We start from the raw sequence: 12,532 nt of genomic DNA, 5'->3' as shown, positions 1-12,532 counted from the left end.
TCAATGAGTAAATTTAAAGGTAGTCCTTTGCAATCACAAGAATAATAGAGGGGAAACCTGTTGAATGGTAACATTAATTCATTTCATTTAGGTGCAATCCTGCGGGGGAGAAGCGCACTTGATTTAAGATGAAATATAAAAACATTGGCACATGACTACAGCTGGTAATGTTGCAAATGTAAAGACGGATTAAGTACAGTACCCCTCAAAAAGATAACTCCGGGAATGCCAGCATATCTACAGTGCTGCTCAAAAGTTTGTGAACCCTGCAGGCATGGTCAGAATTTTTGCATAAAATATTAAAATAACCTTATTAAATGCTTAGTAATACCCCAATCTGCAATGCTGACATTGAAAATAATAGACTTGAACAAAAAGAATAACACTGTCAATCATTATTGAGCAAAAATTGTTGATTGAAGAAAAACTCAGATTTCATGGTTGCAAAAGTATGTGAACCTCTCACTTAATCAGACATTGGACCTCCTTTTGCAATTATAACTTAATCCAAACAATTTCTTTAGTGATTTATCAGTCTTTCACATCTACTTTGGGGGATTTTTGCCACTCTTCTTTGCAAAATGAAACCAATTGAGAGAGGTTGGATTGGCGTCTAGCATAAACTGCCCGCTTCAGGTCCCGCCATAGTATTTTGAAAGAATTTAAGTCAGGATTTTGACTGGGCACATCCAGAACATGAATCTTGTTGTTTTCCAGACATTCTTGGTTGTATTGCTGGAATGCTTTGGATTATTGTTTGTTTGTTTTATTCATTTTTTCCTTTGTGACACATTACAGGTTACATCGATCACATAATATCATTTGCAACATTGACATCCGAAAGAAGGGCTGACGGGTAGAAGCCATGCCTTATTAGTAACCCGTCCCCATCGATTCTTACTATACGCATCAGTCATTTAGTGACTAAACCTGCTTTGTGAAATAGACCCCTGGTCCTCACTCCTAAATTACGTTTTGTGAACCTGACTAATTAGGCTATTGCCCAGACAAAATACAGCGGTACACTTTGGCAGTATATTGATTCATTTATTTAAAAAACAAGTTACAGGTTTACAAACATGCATTTATCTAGAAACAAAATATTTAATATAACCTTTTCAAAAAAGAGAGAAAACTTACTTAACACTGAAGAGCACCAGAGACATTTTTTAAATACATCCAAAAATATCCTAGCAGAGCTCCTGCATGCTCTGATTGATTAAATATAACCTCTTTGGTGAAGATTTTTTTTATAAAAATAAAAAAAATGTTACATGTTTGCAAAGTTGAATTTATCTAAAGACAAAATATTAATACATGTAACCTCTTTGGTGAAGGAAAAAAAAACATTAAAAAGCCATCCATCCATTTTCTGTACCGCAAATTCTCAGCAGGGTTTTGGGTGAGCTTCCAGCAACTTTGGGCAAGAAGTGGGGTAGACCCAGAACTGATCGGTGGTCACTACCAAATTGTTTGGCACATACAGACAAACAACCATTTACACTATAACAGTTATGATAATATATTATCATATTTGATATCTATACTCACATGTACTGTGTATACCGGTAGTATAAAGTGCAGTATGAAAAAGATTTGCCAACAAATGGTTAGATATCTATGCTGTTGCATTGAATGTTCCATGGAAGCCGTACGGGATATTAACTGGCACCTCAGCCCTGCCCAGCTCCTCGAATGTCTTGGCATCCAAAGCCAAGAGGAATGTACTCTTGTCCTGAAATCCGTAAACACATAGGCATAATAACACTGATCAATAATCAAATTCTAATCAGCGAAGGCTAAATGCCTAAATGTATTTTTGTCACTGATTTTAAAAAATTGCTTTCATTTTTTATTTTTTCAGCACATCAGATTTTTTTAAAGATATTTTCTTTTTCTTTTTTTCTTTTTTTAAGTTTGACCTACAAAGGTTTGTGCACTAAGGTTTATACCATGCATTGTAATTTATAGCTATGGTGTTTCAAAAAACATTCAAACTGTTGCTAAATCTTACCCTTAATTCATATTACTATACATTACATATTATCCATCCATTATCTGAAACGCTTATCCTCACAAGGGTTGTATTATTATTATTATTATTATTATTATTATTATTATTATTATTATTATTATTATTATTATTATGAAAATCTGATTTGCCAGAGGAAAACTGAGGTTAGATTTGAAATCAGTGCAAAAATAGAATAAAAAATCTTCTAGGAAAGTTTACCTGCATTTCTTGAGCAGTTTAATTAGTAGTTTTAGATAGATTTGAAGACTGCCAAAAAGGTAAGGTAAATAAGGTAAATTCCACTGATGACATGCTTTGAATATTACATTTTGGGCTAATATGCGTCATATTTCTTGCAGCATATTGATAATGTACTGTACTGATAAACCATAATTGTGCACATGAAGATTTTTTCCCCCAAAATGGTATAAAAGCCAAATGAAATAACTGATCCACCCATCTTGCTATGCAATTCGTTGTGTCTATTAACTTTTGTTGAAGATGTTAAATCTGAGACAATTAAAGGGGACAAAAATTAATGTTTGTAAAATTTTCAGGTCTGGGTTAATACATTTTTCCTAATAGATTTATAGTGTTTTGAAAAAGAGCTCTTCATCTTACAAAGTCAACATTTAAGAAGATTTGCATATTTTGAACGACAAATGTTACTTTTCACATGCAGTAGAGGTTAGCTTGGTACTTATTACGAGATTTATTTGGGACCAAATGAATCCCCAGTCCCCCCCACCCCAACAATGTTTTGCTAAAACTGGACCAACCTTATTTGGAGTGATGACCACAGACAAAATAACACCATCATCCTCCTCAGTGGCCTCTGGGGAGGGTATGAAGACAGGTTCTGAGGGATATAGACCAGGTTGTTCCCAGACCTTGGCAGAAAAAAAATGAGGAAATGTATAAAACCGTAAAAACAATGAGCAGGAATTAAACTGTTGATTGCTACTTTTGATTGTCTAAAGCTTTTGCCATGATACTGTTACTGACAAACAGGAAAAGCTACATTTGACCCACCTTCATGTGTTTATTCTGAAGGTCCATCTTGATTAGTGTGTCTCCTACAAGGTGTCTGAAGCCGCAGCCATAGAAGTAGCGGTAGGGGCGGGTGTTGTACTTGTTATAGTTGATCTGAGGAAACTCAAGACCACCGTACTCATGAAGGTCTTCCCCATGGAGATCCTCATGGGTGCAGAATATCTGCACAAACACAAAAGTTCTTGTTAAATGATTGTGAGCCCTGATTGGCTGTCGACCAGTTAAGGGGGGGTTCTCTGCCTCTCGCCCAATGACGGCTGGCATAGGCTCTAGCATGCCGGCGAGCCTAGAGATGATAAGCGGTTCAGGGAATGGACATGACTGTCAAAGGAGTCTACCTTCTTCTTGCCGATCTTCATCGAAGTGGCTGAGCTTTTGGGCAAGCTGTTCAAGTTCTGGTTGAACGGTGTCTTGTCATCAACATTGAGCGGTAGAACAAAGCGACGCGGAAAGACTCTACACATAGTGTTATACACCTGTGAAGAAATATACTGTAGTTTTATCACCTTTCAGAGAATAATTGTGCTAGAACCATCTGTTGGACAGATGTTATATACTGTAGCTACATATCTTGTTTTTAATCTGCTCACCTCATCAAGAGCTTCTCCAGACTTGCGAAGGTTCTGGATATTGTAGTTTGAAATTGCCTGGCCATCATCTGATGCGCACATATCTACGATTAAATAACCGTCTTCCTCGAAGGCGTTGATTTGGTGGAAGGTTGACAGTGGCTGAGCAAGGTATTTTAAGGAGCTCACCTGGAATGAAAACAAATTAAAGTAAAAGTGCTCGAGGCACAGTATGCGGATTGAAAAGACTGAATTTCAATTAATTCAAAGTAAACTCACCTTCCCTGTTTTTTTGTGAATCAGATGGAAGACTGTTTTGTGTTTGGGGTCCCAGAAGAAGGCGTCGCTTATGCTCTTTCCTGTCAACTTGCCAGTTATAACCTTCAATAGGTCCATCTTGATGGGCTGCTCAATGAATACCACGTAGTTTTCAGACATAGCTACAGTGGATTAGACAGAGATTGCATTTCCTTTGATTATCGGCATATTGATAACTTGCTGGCAACTCGGATTTCCTTTTGAGAAGCTAGCAGTCGCCATCACATCAGTTTAACAGGCAATATTACTGTAATTGCTAGATTTAGGGAATATAACACCATCAACTATGGGGAAAGAAAGTAGTAGGGTTTTTGGGTTTGGGTTACATGAAAAAAATTCATTTGATCAACATGTAAAAATTTGTTATTATAGTTATTATATTAGTTAGAAATGATTTGTTTGTGTTGTGGCAGGACTAACTATTGTTTTGAAGTGTGTTTCAGCATATGACATTGTAATTCTGTTGCTTACCAAAACTGTGGTAGTAGGAGGGTTTAGTACTGTCTGCTGAGGGAATTGAGCAAAGCACCTTGGTTCCCTCCAAGGTTTCTTCACTGTCGTTTTTGGTTTGAGGCACTTGGATAATGTTGTAGTGTGATCCTGATAATACATATGCAAACAGCTTCTAGCTGATTTTACCAGACAAGTGGAGAAGCAATCGGATTTTCAATTTAATGTCTGAAATACTGTACCTTTAGGGGAGTATGAATTCCCCATGTTGTATGTTGTTCCATCAAGATCAGTGTGAGGGTGTGCAGTGGCGCCATTAACAGCAATGAAATCGCTCCAGTTCACCTAATCGATACAGATTCGAGAGAGACAAGGTGTTAAGTTGATAAGTTGATCATGCCATTATGATTGATAGGCTGAAAACTTGGGTCGGGCTTCCTGGCATTGTTCTGGAGTGGTTCTCTTCATATTTGTCAAACTGAAAATCCTCGGTGGACATGTATGTATCCTCATCTGTGCATCTTACTTTCGGTTTATCGCAAGGCTCCATACTTGGGTCTAATTTATTTTGTATTTATATGTTACCTTTGGGATCCGTCATTCGTCATCATAAAATAGCGTTTCATTGTTATGCTGATGACACTCAGTTATATCTTTCAGTAAAATCCACAGATTTTGGCAACGTGTTGGTCTCGCATGACTGCATAGCTGATGTTCGAAACTGAATAATAAACCCAAATAAAACTATGATTATACTTGACCTGATGGTTGTGTCAGACAGATTATGATCCTCACTTGGACCTCTTACTTCTAATATTAGACCCTCGTCCCGAAATCTCAATGTGATATTTGATTCAGAACTAAACTTTGAAATCCACGTCAAGAAGTTTGTGAAGTAATGCTACCTGCAACTCTGTAATATTAGTAAAATCATGTCTGTTCTTTAATATGAAGATACTGACAAAAATAACCACGCCTTTGTTTCGTCAAGACTGGACAATTGCAACACATTATTCATTTGCCTATATTAGAATTCTTTGAACAAACTGCAAGTAGTTCAAAACTGAGCTGCATGATTGCTCACGAGAAGTAGTAAAAGAGTTGACATTACCCCGATTTTGGTATCTTTGCATTGACTCCCAGTCCAATTCTGAATAGATTTTAAAATGTTATTGATAGCATTCAAAGCACTCCACGGCATGACACCAAAATATATAAGTGAGCTTTTAAATCCGTTTACACACACAAAAAAAAGACTGCTGAGATCTGCTAACCAAACATTATTGGCTGTTCCAGAGTCTAGATTAAAAGATGACCGAGTCTTTTCAGTTAAGACGCCTCGCGCCAAAACTCTGGAACAGCCTCCCAAACAATATTAGAAATGCAAAGTCATTAACATCTTTTCAGTCGCTTTTAAAGACTTGCTTTTACTGATTTTACAGTTTAAATTCTTCTGTTTTATCAGTATATTTGCATGTATGTTCTATTCTATTAATCTTTTCCTTTCTATGTCCAATTTCCTTATGACTGTTCGATTGCTTTTTTGTGTACTGTATATATATATTTTTAATTGTTTGTAAAGCACTTTGTGCTATTATTATTAATTATCATAACTTTTAAAACCTTGTGCATCATGCATTGTTTTTCAAATTAGACAAATGTTAGACCTGTAAATGTAAGGTAAATGTAAACGTTGGAGTATAGGTATAAAGAGATTTAAAAAAAAAAAAAAAAAAAAGAAAGAAAAGGAAAATAAAAACAAAAAAGCAAAAAAACTGCTAGTACTGCGAATGATCTTAATTTATGATTAATATATTATGTTGACCTTTATTATCTTAATGTATTCGTCCTGCTACAACACATTGGACTTACGCCTGAGCAACAACGAATGGTCAAAATGACGGAGAAGATGCGTCAATTGAAGAGAAACTAACATTGGGAGCGGCAAGTCATTGATTTTCTCCATAATAAAAATATAACAATTGATAGTAAAAATATTGCTGCCTGCCATACCCTTCCTCGGAAGGCCAATAAAGCTAAGCCATTGTCATTCGTTTTGTAAATGGTAAATATAAAAATGAGCTACTGATCCAGGGGAGGAAGCTGAAGGGATGCAATGTTTATATAAATGAGCACCTAACAAAAAAGAACACAGATATTGCCCGGCAGGCACGTGATATGTGAAAGCAGAACAAGATTAAAGCAACATGGATCAGAAACTGTAAAGTAATGATTTGAGACCGCCGAAGACACGAGGGCCATCATGGTTAGAGAGTTGCAATATCTCGACCAATATAAATAATGACTTTAAGTCGTCATTATATTTTTTACAACTATTATGTACTTTTTCTTTTTTTAGGTGGGATCAGATTGCTTGCTATGGACACCGAACTGCGGATTTTTGTTTTGTTTTTTCCTGTGAGGATCTTATTTTTAGTATTGATTTTCAGTTGTACTTTTGGCCAAAGATGGCACAAGCTGTCTTCATTGATATACTCGGCAGAACTTTTTTGCCTCCCTCTTTTTGTTGTGCTTTTGTGAGACTCTTTTGTGTGTGTTTTTCGTAGTTTTTGTTTTGTTTTGTTTTGTTTGTGTTTTTGCTTTCCCGCCATTTTTTGTTCTCCTTATCAAAATAATTATGGACAACTATTTTTTGTCTTTTTTTTATTTTCATATTTTTGTTCTCATTACCAAAAGAAGCACAAACTTTTATTTTTATTTTGCTATCCTTATCAAAATAAGCATGTATTGCTATTTTTGTTTTTGTTATTTTTCATTTTTGGTCTATTTATTAAAAGAAGCATGGAATAATTGTTTTCTTCTTTTTCACTCTCCTAATCAAAAGAAGCATGAGCTTTTTTTTTTCTTTTTTCTTTTTTGCTATCCCTATCAAAAGAAGTATGGATTACTATTTTTGTTGTTGTCTTTTTTCACGTTTGTTTTACTTATTCAAAGAAACATGGACTATTATTTTGTTGTTTTAGTTTTTTCCGCCATTTTTGTTCTACTTATTAAAATAAGCATGGACTGCTAGAACAGAAAATGGGAGGAGGAGTTGCTATTTTTTGTTAATAATGAGTTAAATTGCAGAATCGTCAATGAAATGTCCAAAACAGTTGAGAACGTGATGGAATGTGTAACCGTAGAAATTGTAATGGATAATTCAAGAAATATGATCGCTAGCTGCATGTATAGAAAACCTGGTTCCTGTCTTGATATATTTAATGATATGATGGTAGATATGTATGAGCAAATCAATTACTTGAAAAAGGTCTTAATTTGTGGAGAGTTCAATGTGGACATATTGAACCCTAATGAACTGAAAGGTAACCTGAAATGTATTGATACATTGTATAGTCTGGGTTTATTCCCTATTATTTTAAAACCAACAAGGATAGCGAGAAATAGTGCAACATTAATTGATAAAATTTTCACGAATGAATTAGGGACTAAAATTGTCAGCAGATTATTCCTAAATGACATAAGTGACCATCTCCCAGTATTTGCAATTTTTCAGAATTTATTTAGGGATAAATTAAATATGAATACTGGTAGCTAGAAAAATACTAAATATATAAGGCTTAAAACACCTGTAGCAATAGAGGGTCTGGAAGTGTACAGTATTCCAAATACAATCCAAATAAATCATATCAGGATTTTTTGAAAATCTTTAGTACCCTCTATGACTTCCACTGCCCTGTAAGAACATGTGCAAATAATAGATATGAATATGAATGCCCTGAATGACTAGAGGGCTTGAAAATGCCTGTAAAGAAATAAATCTCTTTTATCGAACGTATTTAAAAATTAGAACAAAAGAAGCTGAAACTAAATATAAGTAATATAAGAATAAATTGATAAACATAATTAGAGTCAACTAGGAATTATTATAATCATCTATTGGAAACATGTAAAAAATCATATTCAGGGCACGTGGAAAATGATTAATTCGGTTATTAAAAAGTGGATGGGAAAACCAGAGTACCCTAACCATTTAATACAAAATAACACAGCAATTCCATCCATATATAGAGAAAGTGCAAATTAATTCAATGAATATTTTGTAAATGTTGGATCTGACTTGGCAAAGCAGATTGTTGATCCTCCACAAAGAGATGGAGTAGACATAGATACTGTCAAGAAAAATCCTCACACCATTTTTTTGACCAAAGTCAATGATAAAGAATTGGTAGATTTGGTTCCGTGACGTGACCGCCTACAAAAACTGCGAGATTTTGCGAGAGTCGAGGCGGGACATTAGGAGAACTATGCCTCAGAAGCAAATCACTCTTCAATGGAAACACCTACAAGTCAAAATTGTACTTTAGCGAAATAGTAATTAATTATTAAATGACACATTTATTTAAGTATTGGTTTATGTAGTTCTATATTTAATTAATAAATGACACATTTAATCATTTCATGACAAATTTATTTAATTATTTAATGGTGTATTCATTTATTTCATTTTGGCACTTTTGGTCCACCATATTTACCAGCCATTATATGACAATGTCAATTAAATAAGCTGCGAAGCGCAACTGAGTCATATAGCATAGGTATGTATGTTTTCACATGATAAAACTACACTCATCATTTCTTACCTTTTTGGTTGTCTCCAGCTTCTCAGGGTCTATCTTGTGCATCATGTTTGTTTCAGTGCTTACATAGTAATCGCCTTTGTAGGTCACAACGCTCACATTCGCATTATCTGTGACCTCTAAAGGACATATAAGAAGAAAAAGACAGTTCAGTTCAATTCATAATAGTAATAATTAATAGTTTGTGTGTTTCTGTTCTTCTTTTAGACAAAGTACTCACTTGGTAATTCAAATCTTGAGAGGAAGCGTTGGAAAAGGTTTTTACAAGGGTCTGGCACATTGACGGTTCCAAATTCGGAAACAGCAATGCGGTTGTTTTCATTGTTGGCCTGGTAACTGTCACTGGAAAGGAAGCGGCTTTTGTAAGTCACCTGTCCCTTGGAAATTTTGAACTGGTGAAGTAGAGCCATGCCATCAAACCAGTGGTTGAATCTGTGGAAGAAGACAGTTAAGCCTTGAGAGGTGGTGCCTTCATCACCTGCATTTGATGTATTTTTCTCAAGGCATTGTACTGTACATACTTGTGGTTTCCAATTTCAAACTTCCCAGGGCCGTTTCTCAAGAAACTACCGTTGATCCATTCTGGGAATTTGCCCGTGATGTTTGTTTGGATCGGAAGTGGAGTATCCTCCACTGTGCACACAATCTTCTCTATGCAAGGTAGACCGTGCACATCTGTGAAATAATTGATGTTCTTTTTCGACTTGTGTTTTTTAAGTGCTGGAGGAAAGCATTAAAAACAAATTAAGACAATTAATATATTGCTTCAATTTGTCCATATATTCCAGGTGAAGAGAATGGTTTACCTGTTTTGTTGTTCTGCTGGTGATCAGTGGTATTCATGGCTGTAGATTTGTATCCGGTCGCAGTGTCAAGACCCTGCATGCTCTTCCTGTGGTGCACTTTCTGCAAGACTAGTGCTCAGTTTTATACAGTGCAGTCCCCCAGGATTGTGACGTACTCCAATAGAGATAAGTCAGCAAGCTACAGTGATTATATAAGCCTCAAACCACCAAATTTGAAGCAGATTCCAGCAAATATACTCAAAGTATCTCATCCACTGGTTCGATATGATTTGTTACACCAACAAGTGGTACAATAACTGGATCAATTCTGCCCACCATACACAGTGCTTTATTTTGTTGTGCTATGGTTCTGGCACCCAATACTCTACCCTAGAAGGACCAAAAGAAAAAACTCATTTTTGTCATGTAAAGACAAACTAGAATATACACGCATGTGCACAAATTGACAATAAAATATGATCCAACGAAACAATTAATCTTTTAGTGTAAATGTGCATGGCACATTTCTTGTTCTATATGATTTTGCCTCTTAACAACACAATCAAAAATTTTTGATTTATTATCATTATTCTATCTCTTTATGGTTTCTACCAGCACAAGGGAGTGTTAATATATTAAAATGCTTCAGAATAGATGTTCTTTGTCTTGTCAGCAACTTACTCCAAAGTGCAAAGACTTGGAGTACAGTACATTTAACATGTAATTATGTCTGTTAAAACCACAAGGTGTTTTAAAATAGCAGATCAATGTCTCTTCTTATTACCTACTGCCCTACTAAATATAACATGAAGTCATGCTTTGACTTTGGCCACAAAGGTGAATTTCTGATTTGCTCTATTCCTATCAAAGGAAAATGGTTTCAGATAGATAAAATTGCAGTATCGGAACAAGTGCAGAGGGCGTGGACTTCAATCCTGTCTGGAGTCTGCATGTGCTTCCCACGCCTGCGTGGGTTTTCTTTGATTTTTGAATGCTCACACATTCCAAAAATATGCAAGGGTGGTTGATAAAACACTCAAAATTGTCCACAGGTGTAAATGTGAGTGTGGTTGGTTTTTCGCCTGTGTGTCCTGCGATTGACTGGCAACCAATTCAGGGTGTACCCTGCATACCGCCTTAAGACAGCTGGGATACGCTCCAGCACACCTGCGACACTCGTGAGGATAAGCGGGTCGGAAGATGGATGGATGGATGATGTGGTCTAATGAACCTTACAAGCATGTTCAGGGGCTGGATGAGAAAATCCATGCAAGCACAGGAAAAACACGCCAAATTTACACACAGATGTTCCAGGGGTTATTTGAACCTATATCTCCCTACTGAGAAGCAGATGTTCAACCCGGGTCACTATCATTTTGTAAAGAATTACAATTTTTTGTTTTAACATGCATATCTGCTGCTTGATAGCAAAACATTATAGGTCTTGTGAGTTTCCATAGGATGGTTTAATTGTTGTTGTTGCAGCTGTTTATACATTTTGAAGACATTTAAATCCATGTGACTATTGAAATAATAAAAAAAAATGCATACCCTGCAGCTTTTATGTTGCCCAATTTAGACTGAAAACTCCCGAAACACAATTGAGCCATTTGGAAATTTGCAAGTCATCGTGTGCCAAAACCAAAATTCACCACAATTGAATTGCTTTAGTTCTACTTATTTGAAAGAGTAAAACAGAGTGAAACAAATTAATTTGTGCCTCCATGTTAAGGCAAATTAAAAACTGCTGTGTCATTCGAAAACATCAGACAGACACACACAACTAATACTGTATATGAACTTTTTTTACTAGTATTGATATAACATAATAACGTGAATTGTAATGATTTATATGTATAGTTCAAATACGTTTCGACCAGTATGAACCCACCTCTCGATTCAAGTAAAGTAACAGAAGAATAAATTGAATGAAAATAAGGTATTTTATATTCTACTACCTTCTTCCTTGAATGTGCTTCAAAAGTTCCCTGCATTAGTTACAGTGCTGTCATTGCTCCTTTAACCAGCCTCAGTTGTGTGAGAAAGATCACGATCTTCGTAGTTGATGAAGTAGAAGTACTAGTAAGAAAAAAGTGTCCATCCGTCCATTCTCTGTACGCATCCTTAGTGGAAAAGATGTCAGTCACATATATTACTTAAATCTCTTGACAAGAATGTAGAGTTGTCATCCATGTCATATGTGGAGGGAAAATCTATAAGCTTCTTATGAGAAAGTAAGGGATAACATATTTTACCTAATAGAGGAGGGGGAAATGAACTGACAAAGAGACCATACATCCAGTTTCTATACCTCCTATCCTATTCATGGTCATGGGTACAAATACATGGAGAACTCTGAGAATACACGAATACAAACATGTAAATGTACTGTTAGAAGGCAAGAAGTGTGCTGCCCAAAGGTCATATCAAAAGTGGCGACATGGTTCATTGGAGGAGTCGTCGGCTACCAACCAGAAAGTTGTGGATTCGATCCTTACCCCTGGTGACCATGTCGAAGTGTCCTTGAGCAAGACAATGAACGGTAAATTTCTCCCAGTGGACCTGGCAGCGCCCTGCATGGCAACAGCTCACCACTGGTGTATGAATGTGTGTGTGAATGTGAGGCTTTGTAAAGCGCTTTGGGCACCATATGGTGTAGATAAAGCGTTATATAAAAAGCAGTCCATTTACCATATCAATTACTTTATGAATATGGTTTTCTGTTGTTGCACTTTTCATCTC

General features: G+C 36.0%; 1 protein-coding gene across 1 annotated transcript; it reads right to left on the bottom strand.

Moving 5' to 3' along the window:
• Window positions 1–1,196: 1,196 nt before the first annotated feature.
• On the bottom strand, window positions 1,197–9,849 carry bco2b (beta-carotene oxygenase 2b). The gene is made up of 12 exons (XM_077566120.1): window positions 9,812–9,849; window positions 9,527–9,725; window positions 9,226–9,437; window positions 9,009–9,124; window positions 4,647–4,749; window positions 4,426–4,554; window positions 3,916–4,076; window positions 3,658–3,825; window positions 3,406–3,543; window positions 3,047–3,229; window positions 2,794–2,904; window positions 1,197–1,735 (listed from the first exon to the last, which is right to left on the bottom strand). Exons 1-12 carry the CDS (start codon window positions 9,846–9,848, stop codon window positions 1,619–1,621), a joined length of 1,674 nt encoding a protein of 557 aa, XP_077422246.1. The 5' UTR covers window position 9,849; the 3' UTR covers window positions 1,197–1,618.
• Window positions 9,850–12,532: the final 2,683 nt, after the last annotated feature.

This window comes from Vanacampus margaritifer, chromosome 5 (assembly GCF_051991255.1).
Source record: "Vanacampus margaritifer isolate UIUO_Vmar chromosome 5, RoL_Vmar_1.0, whole genome shotgun sequence".
Taxonomy (NCBI): Eukaryota; Metazoa; Chordata; class Actinopteri; order Syngnathiformes; family Syngnathidae; genus Vanacampus; species Vanacampus margaritifer.
Note: the sequence above shows the minus strand (reverse complement) of the source record. Positions and strands in the feature narration are given on the sequence as shown.